The sequence below is a fragment of the Podarcis melisellensis genome, assembly GCF_964234715.1.
Source record: "Podarcis melisellensis genome assembly, chromosome: 8".
Lineage (NCBI taxonomy): Eukaryota > Metazoa > Chordata > Lepidosauria > Squamata > Lacertidae > Podarcis > Podarcis melisellensis.
In genome coordinates, this window is record NC_138540.1 from 29,565,721 (window position 1) to 29,586,360 (window position 20,640).

At 48.0% G+C, this 20,640-nt stretch overlaps 1 protein-coding gene across 1 annotated transcript in view; it reads right to left on the reverse strand.

Annotated features, from left to right (window-relative positions):
* The window catches only part of PHC2 (polyhomeotic homolog 2), a 59,616-nt gene that overhangs the window by 15,013 nt on the left and 23,963 nt on the right, over positions 1 to 20,640 (reverse strand). Inside the window, exons 3-9 of the mRNA XM_081923953.1 lie at positions 16,521 to 16,679; positions 14,166 to 14,243; positions 13,815 to 13,979; positions 10,964 to 11,113; positions 10,396 to 10,723; positions 8,296 to 8,717; positions 6,604 to 6,781 (exon numbers count right to left, since the gene is read on the reverse strand). Coding sequence (XP_081780079.1) covers positions 6,604 to 6,781; positions 8,296 to 8,717; positions 10,396 to 10,723; positions 10,964 to 11,113; positions 13,815 to 13,979; positions 14,166 to 14,243; positions 16,521 to 16,679 — 1,480 coding nt within the window. The remainder of the gene's footprint in view (positions 1 to 6,603; positions 6,782 to 8,295; positions 8,718 to 10,395; positions 10,724 to 10,963; positions 11,114 to 13,814; positions 13,980 to 14,165; positions 14,244 to 16,520; positions 16,680 to 20,640) is intronic.

Consider the following 20,640-nt stretch of genomic DNA (forward strand, 5'->3'; position numbering starts at 1 on the left):
AAAATGTCAAGGCTCATCATTATTACCATTAATTTATAAATCACCTTCCAAACCTCCATCTCAAGGCAGTTTATGCATAAAATAACCAAAGAGAGTTAAGAATATAAAAACAAAACTAAAACCCCACAGGCTATAGAGTCAGGTGTGATCGATCTGTGGGCAAGCTGGCTGGACAATTAACAAAAACAACCTCTGGAGGACTGCACATTATTCACTTGTGGGCTAGAGGGACCTGTGATTGGACCAACTTTATTATTAAAGGCCTTCTTATTTTTTCAATATGCATATAGACCTACAAGTCCCCTAAAGCAACAGTGGCAAGACCAGCAATCCGCTCCAGTTTGAATGAGGTCAACTATTGCAAAAGTTTCCGCAAAACACTGGTGCAAATGATAACTGAGCCAGGCCACCGGTCCATCTAGCTCAGTATTGCAGGCATTGACTAGCAGCAGCTCTTTGGGATTTCGGGCATTAAATCTTTCCCAGTCCTAACTGAAGATATAGCCATTAGGGATTGAACCTGGGACCTTCTGCATGGAGAGCAGGTGCTCTAATCATTGAGCAACTGCACCCTTCCCAATCAGCTTGGTGCCTTGTCAGCAAAAGCGCCTTTTGTTTTCAAAGATTTGCCGCCGCTCTGCCTTACTTCTGCTTTTTAAAAGACAAACAAACAGCTAAATGGCTGTTGATAGAAGTCAATGGGAAGAGCTATTCAGCCAAATTACATAAATCTACCTAAATCAAACATTTCTGGAAAATGCAATAAAAATTCCTTCCAGTAGCACCTTAAAGACCAACTAAGTTAGTTCTTGGTATGAGCTTTCGTGTGCATGCACACTTCTTCAGATACATCTATCTGTAACTGGAAAATGCAATAATTAATTTCTTTCTTTTTTTTAAAGTTGCTTGGTTTCGCAACAACAGCTAACCAATTTTATGGCTGCAGTGAGGGAAAGCATAGCTCGACTGAAATATTTATAAAGCAATATTCTTTTTTGCGATCCAACTGTGCTTCAGAGAACGCAACTGTTGTTTGGTAGCATTTAACAAGTCAACTGACCAAAACCTTTTCTCTTTGCAAACCGCTTTGAGCTTCTTCTTTAAAAACAAACAAACCTATCAATGAACCACCAAAGGCCCACTTGTACTCCAAAGCAGCTAACATCACATTAAACATTCAGCCGAGCCAGGGAGAGGAACCTGTAGCCCTGCAGATGTTGCCTCCAGGCTCCTGACCAGCATGCTCAATAGTCAGGGACGGTGGGGTTGGGTGTGTGTCCAGCACAAGTAAATGCATGTAGGTTAGTGGTAGAACATTGCCTTGTATGCAGAAGGTCCCAATTTAATGGCACCTCCAGGTAGAACTGGGAGAGACTCCAGCCTGAAACCATGGAGAGCCATTTCTGCCAATCAGTGCAGACAATATTGAGCTAGATGGACCTGGGCAGTTTTCCACAGGTCTCCCAGCCCTGCAATGGAGAATTAAATTTAGGGGATTAAATTCTCTCTCAGCATTCATTGTAAGACACAGGAGAGACCCCGAGAGCCCTCCACAAGGCATTCCATGTCTGGAATCCTGGGAGCAAACACCACTAAACTCAACAGGACTTGCTTCCAAGAAAACACGCAGGATCCCACTGTTAATGACTTGTGGATTGGCAGAGGTAGTGCTAGACTCCACAACTCAGGAGAGCTGAGATGCAAGCCCACCTCCTGCATATGTTTCCTGAGCAGCTTGCGCCCAGCTTTGGCTCTGCTGCTGCCCTCAGTCTGCAGTCTCACCAAAATCAGGACCCATCCCCAACTGGCTGAAATCAGCTCCAACCCTCAACCGCAAAACAGGAGCTCATGCATGCTTCTTCTAACTTGACAGGCCAGCCCTCAGTCCCCTTGGGAATCAGTGGGATTAATGTGCAGTTTAAGTACCCCGTGGCTTAGCCATACAGCCAGATCTGATTCAAGAAGTTCAGTGGGGCTTACCCCTGAGTAATCATGCCGCAAACTGCAAGCCTGGGGGGAGGGCAGGGTGGCGGCGGCTGCAAAGATTCCTTAAACCCATGTTTAGCCCAGTTTTATTTAAAAACAGAGGTGCAACACACTTACAGGTTGAGGGTGAAGCAATATAGATTGAATTCGTTTTCCATCATTTGAGAGCTGAATTTCAGAAGGGGAGAAAAGATTTGGCCAGACTTACCGGTACTTTCCCAACTTGATGGCACCAGGCTTTATTTTCTATCATGCCTTCCTGCCTCCAGATTATTCCAGTGCCTAACCTCAACCCCAGGGGGACTCCTGCTACGAACAGCCCCTCCCAAAGGGGAAAGTAAGGTAGGAAAGAGCCCCAGGCTCATATAGACCTGAGTTCACCTTTCCAACAACACTGGATGATCCTGGAAGTCATCCAAGTCAGCAAGAGAAGAAGGTCACACACCCCACGGGCTGTCATATAGGCTGCCCCTGGATATGGAGGTTCTACTGAGCTGTAACAGTTAATTGCATGATTCTAGACAGCTTTACTGGGAGGCCCATGAGTAGCATGGGGCAGAGGTCAGAGAGTCAGAGTAGGACCTGGACCAGGGTTCAACTCCTCACTCAGCCATGAAGCTGACTGGATAGCCCTGGGCCAGTCACTGCCGATCAGCCTAACCTGCCTCATAGGGTTGTTGTGAGGTTAAAATGAAGAGGGAGCACCCTGCAAGCCACCTTGAACTCTTTGGAGGAGAAGGTCAGGTATAAATGCTATCAACTGAACAATGGGGCTGACCCCCAAGCCTTACACTCCAGAAAAACAACTCTTACGATAAATAAAAATTACCCACATAATATTTAGAAGGGAGTTGAGGGAACTCCCTCTTTCTTTGCCTCTAAACCGTGCACAGCCAAGCAATTCCAAACAACACCCTACTTACCCGTCACTTTGACAACAGCCCCTCTCCACCACCAACCCCAGCACAAAGGTCTATTATCTATTTTTGACAGACACACAAACACCCCTCCAAAAAAGGAAACCTCCAATCGCTCCCGCTGAGTGTTTTCCCTTTGGGGACCAGTCCCACTTTCTTGGACTTGGCAACCGTGGATGGGAGAAATATCGTTAATAACAAACAAACAGAGAAGTCTCCACCCCCACCCCCACCCGCCCGCCGCTAACCTGAGTCTCAAGCGCAACAGCAGCAACTCCAAGTCCCATCGGAGGGCGAAGGAACAAAGGCCCCGCGTCCCCGCCGGAGCCCTTACCGTGGCGAGGGCAGCCGGGCACGGCGGCAGGCCGAGGCAGCCTCCGGGCTCCCGCCACGCAGCATCGGGAGTGGGGTGGGAGAGGCCGGAACAAAGCGGGCAGAGTCGCGCTCCGCCTCGGCCGCGCTGAGCACCTGTTCGCCCCGGGAGAGGGAGGCGCGCGCGTCGGTGCCAAAAGGGTCCCCTGCTCCGTGCGCCCTGGGCGCGTGCCAAAACGCGCGGCGCTGCACCCGCCGGGCCTTCCTTCCTGGCTCGCTGGCTCGGGCCGCGCTCTCGCCGCGCCCGGGCTGGCCGGGGAAGGGGAAGCGCAAACAATGCCGCCCGCCGAGGGTGGAGAGGGGGGAGCGGGGGGCAGCAGAGGCAGCAGCTGCCGGCCAGCCTCCGCCTCCGCCGCCTCCTGTTTCCCAGGATTGGCTGCGCCAAGAGCCTCCGCCTCCCCGAGCGCGCCTCGGCGGCAGGGAAGGGCTGAGGCCGCAGCCTCCGGAGTGGGGGGCGGGGGAAGGAGGGCTGAGTGACAACCGCGGGAGGAGCGACCCAGTCTCCAGTTCCCAACAACGGATGGCAAGATGCCCCAGAGAGCGGGGACGGGGGGCTCTCCAGATTTTAAAATTTTATTCATTACATATATAGATCATTTTTCCTGCAAGGTGGTGTACCAACTTGCCCTCTTTTGGAGGCGGAAAGATTTCATTTCTCTTCATAATGTATTTGAATACCACTTTGGGTTGTTGTTTTTAAAGCAGCAATCTAGCAGTGCATACATTTTATGGGATCACAGACATTGTGATATTAGTAAAGGAAAAACGTCGTTTTTGAAATTTCCGTTTTATAATGTGTATAATATGGAACCGTTATAACAACAAATGAAAATTTAAAAAATGAACAACAAAACTATAAAGTGGGCACAGAGGAGGAGTACAGCCACACATGGGTTAAAATAACAAAGTCTGAGCAAAGAATATTAGATATCTGATTATCAGCTTCCTCCCCCTTTTCTCCTCACAACAACCCTGTAAGGTAGGCAAGACTGATCTACTGGTTGGCACTAGGTGACTCCGTGAGCCTTGTGGCTGAGTGGGGATCCACTCTCCCCGGTCTTAGAATCCACCACACTAACCACTACACTTGCTCTCTAGATACTGGGGGAGGGGGAGTCCTGGCAGCCATGAAAATTCAGCTCCTCATTCAACTAACAGGATGCCCCTGACATCTGGGGAATCCGTGCTGGCTTTTTGTTGTTGTTGTTGTTTATGCAAAAATCACTCTCACTCTCAGTCACTCACTGCTTCCTTTTTTTTTTTTTGACCAGTGCTGAAAAAATAATGGAAAGTGGAAAATCTCTCTCTCTCTCTCTCTCTCTCTCTCTCTCTCTCTCTCTCGTTTCCACTTTCCATTATTTTTTCAGCACTGGACACACAAAAAAGGAAGCCGTGAGAGGGACTGAGAGTGAAAGTGATTTTTGAGCAGCTGGGGGAGGGAGAAAGCAGGTGTGTGCTTGTGTGGCCCACCCCCCACCCCACAAAGGGTCTGCGGAGGAGAGGGGAGCCATTGTTCCCTGGGGGGGTGGAATATCCAAGCACCCCCTCCTCTCCCTTGGCCCAAATGCAGATGTGGGGCTCCCCTTCCCCAAAGGAGAAAAGGTTTGCTCCATTTAACTTGATTGAAGGGAATGTGCAGCCAGGTCAAAGATCCAGCTGCAGAGCCTTTTGTCTCTGCAGCAGGCAGGCAGCAAGGGCCCCCCTCCAGCTTCCCAAGAGTGCAAACAAAAAAAGGAGGGGGCGATGGAACCCTCCCCTCCCCATGGAACTGGGACAAAAAGCAGGCGGGATCAAGTACTACTATGCAAAGATGATGGAGGGAGGCGGGGAGAGAACAAACATTTTCCCTTCTCCAAAACAAGCCCATGCCAAGGGGGACATAAAAGCAGCCCTGCCAGGGTTGGAAGACAATAGCCTTAGAATCTCAGAGTAGGAAGGAATCCCAAGGGTCATCTAGTGCAACTCCCTGCAATGCAGGAATCACAGCTAAAGAATCCCTGGCAGGTGGCCCTTCAGATATTTAAATATGGCTCCATCATGTCACATTTCAAAGTTCTCTTCTCCAGGCTAAACGCACTCAACTTCTCATGAGACTTGGGTCCCCAGGTCCCCTCGGGAAGCCTAAACCAGTTCTCCTGGTAGAACCAGGTGGGGCAAGCTAAGGAAATTTCAGTTTTTACGGCTTATTTTTCATGAATGTGCATGTTCGGGTGGGGTGGGGGAAATGGAAAACGTGTCTCTCGGAACACTAAAAAAACAGCCCCTGGATCATCAGCTCAGCTCCCCTTTCCTCAACAACAACCATCTTCCAAGAATGCACAAAATGCCACCCACACATTTCCATAGCCAGGGGACTAGAAACTTGATCTTTCAAGAGGGAAGCTGAATTTCAAGATTGTCTGAGAAAAGGGCTCCAGCCATCACTGTCTAAATCAACCTGTTGCCTTCCTGGTGTTTTGGACCACAGCTCCCATCATCCACAGGGAAGAAGGCATAGATATTTCTGAACCAGGTGTTATCTCCCTAAGGATTCCATACAGTCCAGGATCAACTTCCGTGCACTTCCAGATTTTTTTTTTGGGGGGGGTTAATCTCAAAGAATACTCTGATTATCTTTTACGTTCATCAAGAGGCAAGTTTCTAGTCCCTGAGATCAGCAACAATAAAACACTGAAAGGGGGAAATTTCAGTAGCTGGGGGCAAGTAGGGTTTCCAACACTTTCTGGCACGGGGAGAAGATACGAGGGTTTGGGGTGCTCTCCAGCACTTTGCCCCTTTCCCAATCAACCAAATCATAAGAACGACGTTAAGCCAAACCACGTACAGAATACATATCAATTAGTTCAGCTTGTAGAATTCACCTTTCCTTAAAAAAACATCAAACCAAGATGGGCTTTGTCTCATCCAGGATACCACTTTCTACAGCAGCCAACAAATAGCGTGCTCCTCCACTGCTTGATTCTCTGCAACAGGTACTCAGAGTTAGACTGCTCCTGAACACAGAGGCTCCCTTGGAGCCATCATTGCAAACTGCCCATGATTTGGAGCAGCACTCATAACCCCACAACAACAGATAGGAACGTACTGCGCCACTTCGCCCCTGAGTGCCTATTCAGAAGCACTCCCTGGGATTCAGAAGCATTGCTGCAGGCAGAGGCAAGTAGAGTTTGACAACCTTCTCCTTCCTCCCGCTGGAGATTGCAATAAGAAAAACACACCTCTCCGGTTCCTTTTAAAGCAACCCTGCAGCAGAGGAAGGGCTGCAAAGATTCTCACACACACACATAAAAAGGCAGCACATTTTCCTCCCCCCAAAAAGACCCCTTACCGTGAGGCGGAGTGGTCCCAGTGCTCTCAGAGGCCTGCTGCTCAGGAGGGGCCGCCAGGGGTGGTGTCGTCAAAGCGCCCTGGGGTGGGAGTAGGGGCTGGGCGACTCGTGACTCTGCCGGGGGCTTCTCTGCAGGAAACGGGTCTTTCCTGGAATTCTCCTGGTTGCTGAGTGGCGGCTGCAGAGGAAGGACGAGAGAAGCGAGGGAGGAAAACATCAAGAGCAGGGGGAAATAAGAGGCCCCTGCTTGCCCTGCTGCAGAGGTCTATCTGCTGCAGTTCTGACGGGAACTGAACCCGGGACCTGCCACGGGCAGAGCACAACCTCAACCCTCTGAAACTGCAGGCTTAGATGCGCTGTTGTTTTGCAGGCATTTTGCCCGTCAGAGTGTTTAGTACTTTACAGAGAAGTGTCACTCCCTAACCATAATGGGAGACAAGCAGACAGGAGATCTGTAGGAGTGGGGAGGAACTCAGGGGGCACACACACAAACCCATCTTGCCAGGGGCCTGGCTACTGGGACAGAGATCACACCAGGCTGCCAGAGGCAGAAAATCAAGTGTGGATGGGAGCCCCTGTGGAAGCAGCAATCCCTTCAGAGGCAACGGGTCAAGCAGCTCTCCCCAAATGGCGGGTTCCATGAGCAAGTGGGTGGCCTCACCCAGAGCAGGATCAAAGACCCATACGTCACCAAAGCAAGGACCTCAGAACAGAGGTGCACTTTGTTTGTACTAAAAACTGGGCTTTTAGTGCCACATCTCAAGCCCTCTGGAATCCATGCCCAGCTGAACTTAGACAGGTGTCTCAGCATCATAGCCTTCCCCGAGGCATGACCCAGTCATTAATGAAATAAGAATTGTAACTCTGTAGGGATGTTTTAATTGTTTTTACAACTTACTTCCCCCCTTTTTTGGGTACTGTATTGTATTCCTATGCTACACACTGCTTTCATGGCCTCATTAAGTGGTTTCCTAATATGTAAAAATAAATAAATAGAACCAAGAACAGCCCTACTGGATCATGGCCAAAAAGGGCCTATATAAGTCCTGCACCCTGTTTTCACAGTAGCCAAACAGATGCCTAAAGGGGGAAGCCCACAGGCTTCCAGTTGATGTTCCCCATCATCTGGTATTCAGAGGTAGGCTGCTCGCAGATGCAGAGGCTCCACTATCACAACAAACATCCATGAGAAGAGCTCTGTTAGATCAGGGGAAGAACAGTCTGAGGCTTTCTGGGGTCAAGGAGGAAACCCAAAGCTAAAAAAGGAGTCAGGGTTTGCCCAACACACCAAAGACATTCCCCTTGCTCTGGGATGTTTTTGTGCGATTCGCAATGCGCTGAGGCGAGGGTGGGGCACTTCCAGCCCAGAGGCTTGCTCAGGCCTGACAAGAGTTCTGAATTTGGCCCATGGGGCTGTTGCCCAAACCACGGCCACCCGTCCCGCTTGCAAAGCAGCTTGCCATCGCTCTGAAGCCTGTTTGCAAGCAGCTTATATCAAAACCACTTGCAAGTGGGTTCCCAAAAGACAAGCCCCTTTTGAGTCACCACCTAGCCTCATAAGGGTGACAGGTAGGTGATGGACAGGTGCCTGCCTTGGGAGGAAAGACCAGGGGGAGGGGGGAAAGGATCCAGTTCCACCTCTCTGTCCCAGTCCTCACCCCAAAACGAATGCCCCCCAGAGGCCCAACTCACCGTCCCAACAGCTGGCTGCAGTTGAAGGATGACGGCCGAGGCGTGCTGGAACTTGCGCTGGCTGGCGTGGTTCGGGCAGCCAGCGGGTCTGGCTGGGGAGCCACCTTCCAGCCTCTGGGCCCCCAGCGCTGGGGGCCCAGGGGGATGCGGAGTGTGTTGCTGCGAGGGCTGGCTGGCAGCAGGCTTGTGCTGGCTGGGGGCCTGGCAGGCTGGCAGGCTGGTAGCGGGGGCCTGGTTCTGCGAGGGCCCTTGGGTTTGCAGGCTGGGGGGTGCCCCAAGGCTGGGGGTCGGTGGAGGGGGGACCTGCAGCTGCGGAGGCCTGGGCTGGAGGGGTTGATGTGGGTGCTGCTGCTGGATCACAAATTGGTGCTGGATTGGCTTCTGCTGTTGCAACAGCTGGTGGGTCTGTAGCTGGGAATACGCTGGAGGCGAGAAAGGAGCCAGTTAACTAATGCCACTCCAGATGCCCTTTAAATCATCATCATCATCATCAAAATAAGCCAAAGATAAATAACACAAAGAAATACTGTATCAGCAGGTTGAAAGTAGCATAAGGTTGGACACTGTAACGGAACTTGTCATTCCAATAAAATGCCAGTTTCCCCATAAACCTGGTCCATATGTTGTTGTTTTTTTAATAGGTTAGTCAGAGTTACTGTGGACTCAGTTTTATTTTTACTGGAGGAAATCAAACAAATTGGTATAAAAAAATTAGTGTCAATCTGTTTGATTTGCTTCTGTGAGATAAAAATGAATTAATAAAAATAACAATAAAAAGTGTGATATATCCACTTAATATTAATTAGTAAAGTACTTAAGACTGTTTGGAAACCTTGATTTCTCATTGTCCTATGATTAGGGGAGTCCTGTGTTTCTGGCATTTGTGGTCTACAAGATAAAATCCCACCAAACATCATAGAAGTTTTCAAGGTCCCTCCTGTCTCCGGCAGCATGTGAGTTTAGCAAATGCTAAACTCCACAAATTTTTATGCTAAAGGGAAAGCCGCAAACCCTGTAAGGTCTTCCATGTGAAGGCAACTGAGGTTCATGCCAGTGTCCATGCGTAGAGCTCCCAAGAGCTGAAAATTTCTGCAGATTTACATCTTCATAGACCCCTCTCTAGCTAGCATCCAGATGAGCAAGGAGCATGATCAGGGTTCAGGGACGCAGCTCAACCAGGAGAAAACTCCAGGAGGAAGCAAAGCAAAATCGGTGAGCTATAAAGCGAGTCAGGAGCTGCCATAAACAACAGCGAAAGTGGAGAGAAACTCTTTGCCCCAGAGTTGCCGAGAGCTGCTAGGAGACCCCTACGGAAGTGACAATTCCCAGAGTGGTTTAACAATCAACCCCTTTTAGAGTCAGAGTTGGAAGGGATCACAAGGGTCACCTGGTCCAAGCCCCTGCAATGCAGGAATCCTTAGTGCAACATGGGGCTCAAACGTGTGACCCTGACATTATGAGTCTCATGCTCTACCAACTGAGCCATCTCACATGGAATTCTGAAAAATATAGTAATATAATCACCAGCCAGTTACTAATAAGCACAAGAAGTAGTCACCAAGTTCCTTGGAACAGCCTTTACCAATCCGCATCCCATCCAGGCATTCTGGGCAACGACTCCCATCCGTTGCCACCCAAAACATCTGGAAGGTATCTGGGCTGGCAAAGGCTGCCTTAAAGAGTCGGCTTAAGAAATATTATAGTATGATGAATTCGCAAGCAGGATTCGAACTATGACCCACAGTAGGAATTAAGAGATTATTTTATGGTGGTTATGACATAACCATGAGAGTATGTAGGATGCAGAAGGGGGGGGATTAAAAACAATGGAAAACATGAGGGGGATTCGGGGGGGAAACAAAGAAAAATTTACCATGTTTTGGTATTTATGAAATTGTCGATTTATTTTTTTTTAAGAGTCAACTCTAGATGATTTCTCACTCACCCCTCATTTGGGTGTGGTTCTCAAAAAGAAACCCCCAGCCCCAGAAGCAGGGCAAGGGGGCAGACGACAACCCCCTTCTGCTACTCCATATCCCCAACTTTGCTCTGCCCCCCACCCTGTGGCCCAGTCCAGCGGAGACAGGGCCAGTATCTCACCTGGGGCAATGAGCGGGTGAGTCGTGGAGGAGTTGACCGTCCGGTTTGTGGAGCCGCCCCGCCCATCCAGATTCCCAGCTCCCCCGCTGCTGCTGCCACCTCCGCCACCCCCCTCTCCTTTCCGAAGATGCTCCGGGGCGTGTTCGGAGACACCCGCCTTGCTGCCGGGAGCCTGCCCAGCCGTCTTGCCCTGAGAAGCCGGAGAGGAGGTGGAGTGGCTGCTGCCGCTCGGGGTGGGCTTCATGGCCAATGTGGGGAGCTGCTGGCTCAGGGAGGGAGCCAGCCCCTGAGCGGCTGCCTGCTGGGTGCGGAGAGATGAGTTTTGTACCTGCAACAAGATGGGAGACGAAAAGAGCTCAGCTGCAGAAGCCTGGTCCACCCACAGAGCCTACACCAACCAGTAGCAGCGCCCCAAGGTTTTACACCTGGAGAGGGTCTCTCCCAGAAGCTGGGGGTTGAACCTGAGACCTTGTGCACCTTATAACAGGGAGCTGTGGCTTCCCTGCCCTTCTTTCTCCCTGCTAAAACCGCAGAGACACACCCAGACCCTCACCCTCCTGATTCTTACCTGAGCTGTGGTGGTGGATGGCTGGGTGGTGGTGGCCCCCTCGGGCTGCACCGCAGCAACCGTGGCCGTGGGCGTGAAGATGAGCTGCGGGGAGAGAGGGAGAGCACGGCCTAGGCTCCTAGCTACTTGCACAAGGTTACTCTGCTGAGCCTGGAAATCACAGGAAACGGGTCCCCTTATACATCACCCGTTGCCGTCCAAGCAGAGAGATCACAGCGTGGGGGGGGCTGGGGGGGAGCAGCCCCAGGAAACCACAACCATGCGGGACGGAGGGGAGGGATGCACCAAGGAGCATGCTCAAGGACTCCATGCGTTGGGGGCTTTGATGCTGAATTACTGCAATGCACTCTATCTGGGGCTGCCCTTGGGCTTGGGTTCAGAAGCTCCAGCTGGTGCAGATTGCTGATGGAGGCATCTAGCCAGCAACACATGGCACCACTGTTGAAGCATCTGCACTGGCTGCCTGTCCACTTCTGAGCCAGATTCAAGGTCCTTGTCTTAATTTACAAAGCCCTTAGGTCCAGGGTATCACCTTAAGGATCACCCGAAACCTTCTGTCCCAGCTAGATCACCGAGATCATCTGCTGGAGCATTGTTGGCTATTTCCTGATTTCGCAAAGCTCGTTTGACAACCATGAGAAACCAAGCCTTTAGTGTCGCCAGCCCAGTCCTATGGAACTGCCTGCCACCGGAGATTCAGCAAGCGCCTTCTGCTTCAACTTGCAAACGCCTGCTGAATACTTTTCTATTCCATCAGGTCTATGCAGGCAGTTAAGAATACAGTACATCTTTCCATAACAGCTGATTTCCGATTTTAGCTTTTTAATATGGCTCTTACTGTATGGTTTTTAGGTACTACTCCACGAATATTTTTTGTGCATAGCGGTATATACTTTCATATTATGTATAAATAAAGTGGTTGCCCCTGAACTTTGGAACACTCTTTAAAAAGTTACACCAAACGGATCAACAGAAATGAAGAATAGGGATTAAAAACGCATACGCTTATTTCTTATATTTTTCCAGGAAGGAGCTTAAAATCAGAAACAGATTTTTCACAGACCACCTTAGTTGTGCATTTGGGATGTGCAGTGTTTCTTAAGTTAACAAACCAAGATGCCACCTCACCCAGGAAAGGAAGCAAAAACAGCAAAAGGCTATTAGCTGCTTCAGTAAGACACAGGAGGGGGGAATTTCTCCTGGAGCAGACTGTAAGGGGAAGAGGAAAGCATATACTGCAACACTTCACAAGGCAACACATTTGCAAGGGTAACTAGAGAGGTCATAATTTTGACCATTACCAAAGTGTGACCATATTTTTTTAAAAAAATATGCCAGAATTGGAGTGTACTGACTAGGTTAAAAAAAACCTAGTGTGTGCACATTCCACATCCAAAAATAGAGGCCCGCTGTCCAAATTCAAACCACAGTTTATTCCATTTTAAGAGCATTTCCCCAACTGCATTATATCTGAGCCACTTCAGGAAATATGGTGGAATAGAAAGCAAGCTTAGCACTCATTTCTGTGTTATTTGCAAATTGTCCCGCCCCCCCCCCGAAGCAAATTACACTGAAATAAGAGCTAAACTTGCCCTTATGTGAAAGCGCATATGTATCACAGAAATTAACTGTTAGGGGAAAGTTGGGGAAATGGAATAAACTGCCACGTGAAGGAAGCCACTGTGCATGGGAAGTTCTGAATGGGCCTCACTGCAAAACCATGCTCTAGGGAGACTCGGAACCAATTCCGATGCCCTCCACCACCTTCTCCATACCACCACCACATCAAAACTGCAGTAAAACCTGAATCACTGCATTGCACACAATGTGGACCTTCTTTTGTGCTAGATCTGGAAGCAGCATTTAGTGCAGAATGCTGCAGCATGGTTGCTGACAGGAGTGAGGCCTTCTCAGAATATAACAACCACACTCAGAAATCTACACTGGTTGCTGATTTGCTACCAGGCAAAGTTCAAGGTGTTACTACAGTGGTACCTCTGGTTATGAACTTAATCCATTCCAGAGGTCCGTTCTTAACCTGAAACTGTTCTTAATCTGAAGTACCACTTTAGCTAATGGGGCCTCCCGCTGCCACCACGCCGCCAGCGCACGATTTGTTTTCATCCTGAGGTAAAGTTCTTAACCCAAGGTACTACTTCCAGGTTGGCAGAGTCTGTAACCCGAAGTTTTTGTAACCTGAGGTGTTTGTAACCCGAGGTACCACTGTATTAGTAAATAAAGCCCTTAACCTGGGACCAGTTTACCTGTGAGGTTGCCTTACTCCTGCGGTGCTGGCACTGTTACATGTACCCCGTAATACCCTCATTTGTTAAGGAAGCCATATTTTAGAGAGGCAGACCCTACCCTCTGGAACTCCCTATCTATTGATGTCAGCCAGGCACCTTCATTGTACTCTATCCAGCGTCTACTAAAAACAATTTTGTTTCAGCAATCCTCCCCAGGAATGTGGATGTGAGGTTTAATCTGTTTTTAGTTTATTGTTGCTTTTATCTTTTGAACATTTGAAAGAACTGTTTTCTACTAATCATTTTCTTTTTTTAATTCCCATTGTAAATAGCTTTTGAGGGTATTTCTTTTTTTCAACAGACAGGTGGTGTGTAATTCTATTAAATAAAAAAATAAAACGCCCAGCCTGGTGTAAAATGAGAAGAACAGCCAGGGTAGCACCCAAAAGGGCAAGGTTGTTTCAGCACCTCCAGGATGCTGTTCCCTTCCCAGAGTCTCCCCAGATGTACCAGTAAGGCACACACCATCTCCCAATAGGCTGTCAGCTCCCCTGGAGGTACCCAGCTGGCACAAACAGGGGATTCAAGATGCTCTGCCAACTTACCATCTGAGCCCGCAGGTACATCTGGGCCTGGCTGGCGGTCAGGGTGGGGCTGCTGGCGTTGCCCAGGAGTACGGCTTGCTGAGCTATGCCAGAGGCGGCCGCCGAGTTTACGCCCTGGGCCCGGTTGATCAGCTGGGCGGCAGCTGGGGACGTCGCCAGGTTTATCTGGGATTGGGTGGGGAGGAGAGGGAAGACAGAAAGTGGTGTAGTGAATCTGGACGATGGCATGGAGGAGGAGATGGGGACAGACCCATCTGCACCAGCAAAAGTGGAGCGCATCAGGCCCCAGCTCTGTGGGGCAACGGAAACCCATAGCAGCCCTGCAGAGAGAGGGGCAGACCCAAGGCTTACCGTGGACTGCTGAGGCGGGGTCTGTGTGGGCCCATTGTTGCTGGACGAGGTATTCTGCCTGTTGGCTGCCAGACTTGCCTGGAAGGGCAAACACAGGGGGAATTAAGCAGAAATCAGACATACTGAATCCATATAGCTGTGATTCCTGCAATATGGAGGGTTGGACTAGATGTCTCTATGATAAGAGCATTTGCCCATTTACTTCACTGGTCGGCAGAGGCTCTCCAGGCTTTCTGGTGTGGGGCATTCCCAGCCCTATACCAAGGCTTGAACCTGGGACCTTCCCAGGGTCAGAATGTAAGAAGAGAGCTTGCTGGATCAGACCAAAGGGGGCACATCTAGTCCAGGATCCTGAACCAACAGATGCCCCAATGTGAAATCTGCAAGAGCCCTCTCCCCTCCTGTTTGTGTCAGTTTTGGAGACATTATAAAAGGAAATTTTAAAAAATCTTAATGAACATAAATGACATGTTGTACCTTTTTTTGCCAATGCGCCTTGAGACAAAGGAACTGACAAATGAAATCACTATTCTTATCATTAATAATATTAATAAGAACGGCAATGCGGACGTGTGAACGACCCAGTATAAATGATCCACTGCTCATGTACTATTCTTGCATTTAAAAAAGTTATTTGTTTCCATTTCATATATGCTGCTCAATCGTAAGAACCACAAAGCAGTTCACAGAAAGTATGAAACAATCAAATTATAAACAAAACCAACCTCGGAAACAGATATGTAATAAATTCAAAGAATGGTTAAAATCAAAGATAAACTAAAAAATAGATTAAAGCACATGTCAGCTTCTATATACCTGAACAGGCTTGGCGAAACAAAAATGGGTTTTTGCAGGTGCCTAAAAGAGGATGGCAAAGGCACCTGCCTGGGGTCAATAGGCAGGGAGTTCCAAAGTGTGGGCACCACCACACTAAGAGATAGATTTCTTACAAATGCAGAACCCTATGTGGCACCTGTATCAGTGCCAGTTGATAAGGTGACGATTTTTAAAAATCTTGTGGGGGGAAAACAAACCAAACAAAGGCGACTTCCTGATGTCCATTACATGCATCAAATACATGCTGAATGAAAAACAGCTCGCCAGTCTGGAGGGGCCCTTTGCTATTATGTAATCAATCATAGAATTGTAGAGCTGGAATTGGACCCCAAGGGTTGTCTAGCCCAACGCCTGGTTAATTTAATTATTATGCATTTAACAGTTAAAATACTTTATTGTCACTTGTACAACTTGTATACAGTGAGATTACACGTGCACCCCCCAACTCAGCTCTCTTAGTCTTAATTCCCCTCATTTACTGACGCACACCCACCAAACCCGAAAGTCAGTTGCTCTGTTGTTATCTTTACCCTGTTGGTGTGACTAATCATGCTTCTATATCTTCTGCCCAAGGGCTCGCCAGGGTGTGAATCATCCCTGAGAATTTTCCTCACTCTCCTGAGATAACGTTCTTCCGCAATGTCATTCAGTGGATTCACAGGACAGCCCATAATATCTTAATGCTGTATTCACCACCTTCTGTAGGCACTGCCTATCAGTTGATATCAAACCAGCGTACCACACCGTGATGCATTATGAAAGGTCACTTTCTATTATGGACTGGTAGAAGGAGATCATCAAATGTTGATTGACATCGTTCTTTCGCGATACTCTGAGATGGAGTCTCTGTTGGGCTTCCTTAACCACCTGGGTTGTATTGATTTTCCAAGTAAGGTCTTCACTGAGATAAGCTCATAGGAATTTAAAGGAAGAGACTCTCTCCACACAGCCCTCCCCGATCTACAGCGGGGCTAGTTCTCCTCTCTTTCACTGAAAGTCCAACACCATCTCCTTTGTCTTGCTGATATTTAGGTGCAAGTTGTTCCCTAGGCACCATGTAGATATTTATTTGGACCTCTCCTTTATACACTGATTCATCTCCACCTGTTATTAAACCCATTATGGTGGTGTCATCCGCAAACTTAATAACTGCAGTTGACGGGTCAGATGATGCACAATCGTATGTATACAATGAATACAGCTAGGGACTGACCACACATTCCTGTGGTGTGCCAGTGCTGATTTTTAAGGAATTAGATGTCACATGTCCAATCCTCACTGTTTGTGTCCGATCTATCAGAAAGTCTTTAATCCAGTCACAGATGGTAGGAGAAAGGTTCACGTCAGTCAGCTTTTTTAATAAGGATGTCTGGAAGGATGGCATTAAAAGCCGAGCTATAATCAATAAACAACATCCTGGCTAAAGCAATAGAACAAAACCACCACCTTCCTTGCCCAGAGGATTCCACTTGGAGCAGGACTCCCTCCAGCCCTCTCCCACCAGCCCCAAAGGCCTACCTGCTGGACGGCAGCCAAGCTCTGGAGCTGGGTGCTGCTGAGGTGCTGCTGCTGCAGGGCTGCCGTCTGGAGCATGAGGTGCTGCTGCTGGGCGGCATACATCTGCTGCAGGTATTGTGCGGCTGTGTTGGGCTGGCGGTGCAAGGCCTGCTGGATCACCTGCCGGGAGAAGGACAGCAGGCCGTGAACAAGTGAGAGGCAAAGACCCAAACAAGAGGCAGCTGGGGGGGGGGGCAGGGCGGAGAGGAATTCTTTATCTGGGCTGCAGCTGGGAAGGGAAAGGGTTAACTACCACCCGAGCCCCTCTGGGTGTGTGTGAAGGGGAAACAGGTCACATTCACACCTTAAGATTAAAAAACTATGAAGACACTTCAAAAGTCATGGCTTCTTCCCCCAGAGGATTCTGGGAGCTGGAGTTTGTTAAGGGTGCTGAGTGTTGTTAGGAGACGCACTTGAAGATACAATTCCCAAAGTTCCCTAGGAAGAAGGATTTTTGGCTGATTTTGACCTTATATTTATTTACTGTATAATCTTATTTTTCACACACACACCCCCCCCCAAAAAAGCTTTGCAAATTTTTAACATAGACCTAAATTTACTTTATCCATTCACTTCCCGTCCTCCCCTTCCCTGGTTTTCATATCACCCTTGAATGCTGTATATTTCCCATACGCTATTCCATACATCCATTTTAACCTATGTATCTTAATAATGAATGCCGCCACTCGTATTTCGAATCCTGCTCATGTTTTCATCTCGCTTAGTAACTCTTTGAATATTCAGTAAAAGGTCTCCCGTCCTCAATGAATTTCCCCCCATTTTGGTCTCTATAATCTTTTTGCTGTTAATCTCGCTGGTTCTGCATTCTGATCTACAGCCTTTTAAATGTGTTTGGGAGGGGGTTCCTGCAGCTGGCAAAAGGCGGGTTCTAAATATCCTAATAACCATGGCATATTGAGTCACACCATTGGTCTATCTGAGCATTGTGGCCACTTTGACAGACAGCTGCTCTCTCCAGGGTCCCAGGCAGAGAGACAGGCAGAAATCTTTCCCAGCCCAGCAACCCAACATCCTTTTAGAACCGAAAATGACTCCAGGGTGGGGAAAGTGTGCAACTCCACTGAGCTAAGGGACCCTCCCCAAAAGGCTGTGTGCACACCATGTGGGATGGGGAGTTAAGTGCAAAGGCAGCTGTGGGCAAAACGGTTTCCCACCCCCACAGAAAAAATAAGGGGGGTGAATAGAGTCTGGGAAATTCAAGCCCCAGGAAAGCATTACCACACCAGGCGTGAAAGCAGCATGTAATCTACATTCAAAGCAATTTGCCACATGGTGGAAGGAGAGGAGAGATGCATCCCATCTTTCTGTGGCCCTTCTCACTGTCACACATTGGGTTGGGGGGGCACAAATCCCACCCCCTGGCCCTGCAAGCTAAAATCTGGAGGCACTTTTATGCTCAGAAAGGATTTGTGTGGAGGATGCTTAAGAATTATTATGCGTGCACGCACACACACACACATTCATTCAGTATAAAATTACAAAACAAAAACTATGAAAACAAATTTGCCCCAGAAAGAAAACTTAGACCTCATATTGCTGCCCAAGAATATGTGGACTCAGACTACTGCAGAGAAAAGAACTGTCAAGCTATGTGCTTCTAAGAATGAGGAAAACCTCAGAAATCTCTGCACTGTTTTGTGGAATTCCATTTCTTACGTGTCAAATACAACCAAATAGTGAAATTTGGCTTTCCTGGTGTGTTTTTCTGCTTTTATCTATCTCCATTATCTGCTCTACCTTTATTTGGAAAACGCAACCTCTGTATTGCTCCTGTATTAAGTTTTGTAACATTTGGGGTTTTTTTGTTTGTATTTTTTGCAATGTTGATGTTACATTAATGAAAAACTACACACACACTCTAAAAAACCACCAAGATCACTGATCCAGGAGGGCATTAGAACATTTAAGGCGAGCTCCAGCATTGAGCCCACAAATCTGATGGGTTCCAAAACTCTCCAGGGGGTTGGGGGGCAGAAGAAATAGGAGACACCCTGTTTGCACAAGAAGGAAGTTTGCTCCACAAGAAAGACAGCACAGTAGGATCTCACCGAGAAGTGCAAATCATCAAAACATTAAAACTGCAGAACAACAAAACCCTAAGCAAGTTTGAAATTCACATTTAAAAGGGTAATCAACGACAATTTGAGTACAACAGAAAACAGCAACCTTCTCACTGACACACATCGCAGAATATAAAAACAAGGATATTCACACTGGAGGGAGACCAATTTACTGAGCTGATAAATAAATCGAGACACTTGAAACTACAAAATTTGCAAAGAGACTGGAATCCTCACACTTCCTCTATAAAATAGAAAGTGTGGGATATTCCCTCCTGTTAATAAAATTAAGAGTACCACCAACCTAAAGAAAAGTTTGTTACAGCTACGAAAACATGAAGCCAATATACTGTGTGTGTGTGTGGATATATAGATATCTATATACGGAATGGCTTGAACCTGTATAAGCAAGACTCATGTTATTAATTATTTTTATTATTTCCTTTTATACTTCTTAACAGTTTATATTTTGTCATAATAATGCAGATCCAATATATTTTCATCTATCTATCTATCTATCTATCTATCTATCTATCTATCTATCTATCATCTATCATCTATCATCTTGAGAATGACAGAATAAATGTTTGGATGGGAGTTTAAATACCTCATAGTACTGCCAAGCTTCCACCGAAAGGAGCAGTTTTTTTTGGGGGGGGAGGTCAAAGGTTAACCGGCATCAGCAAGGGTCTTGAGAACTTTGACCTTGCAGAGAATTTCCAAGCTGCCTGCAAGGAACGAAATCCTCCATCCATCACTTCTGCCCTCTGCCAGCATTCATGGATACCCCAGGGAGTCTTAAGCAAACCTTCTGGGCACTCCCCACAGCCCCTTCCCTGCTGGGGGGGGGGGACAATGGTGCTAAAGCAATAGAACAAAAAAACAGTTCCTCAGAAGCTTCCTTTTTAAAAAGAAAGACTTATGTGCACCCAAATAAGCACCCCACGGAGCTCCAGGGCCATGGCAGGCAGTTCTGGAGTTGTAAACAAAAATCTGCCCTTTTTCCCTTATGGGGTATCCAAGAGCCCATATAGAGTCCATACGTACGTTCCCTATTGGTAGAAGAAAATAACAGAGGCCAACCAGAGAATACTGAGAAGCAAAGCAGCTAGTAAGCCTGATCTTTATTGATCCATTGCAACAGGGTGCTCCCCTCACATGCAGGTAAAGATGAGGAACCCAGAACGAGAAACCCAGAACCACGGTGTGCCCGTCCTTACATAGACATTTTAAATTGCCTGCCCTGGAGTCCAAGACCACCCCCAGAAATATCATACATACATCACAGAAGGGGTGTAGCCCAAGACCACCCCCCACATACCTACATCACAGAAAAGATGGTCTAAAACAGAAATTTGAATGTTGTTTTTCCTGTTTGCTGGGTTATCTGATTGCCTTTCCTGATAGTCTGTCACCCATTAAAATGCTGATTACTCAATTCCTCAGACAATGGGAAGGCTCCCTGACCCCCCTCCCTCCTTGCAGGGAAAACATTTGGTCAGTTTGGGAATCAAAAATGGTTTCAGGTCGGTCTTCCTGTACTGATCTATGTACATAATTGGTTGGTACATTTACGAACATTTAATATATATCTAAGATAATATATATCTAAGACGCGGGTGGCGCTGTGGGTTAAAGCCTCAGTGCCTAGGACTTGCCGTTCAAAAGGTTGGCGGTTCGAATCCCCGCGGCGGGGTGCGCTCCCATCGCTCGGTCCCAGCGCCTGCCAACCTAGCAGTTCGAAAGCACCCCGGGGTGCAAGTAGATAAATAGGTACCGCTTACTAGCGGGAAGTTAAACGGCGTTCCATGTGCTGCGCTGGCTCACCAGATGCAGCTTGTCACGCTGGCCACGTGACCCGGAAGTGTCTGCGGACAGCACTGGCTACTGGCCTCTAGAGTGAGATGAGCGCACAACCCTAGAGTCCGTCAAGACTGGCCCGTACGGGCAGGGGTACCTTTACCTTTTAAGACCTTAAAATTCTTATCACAGGGTACAAT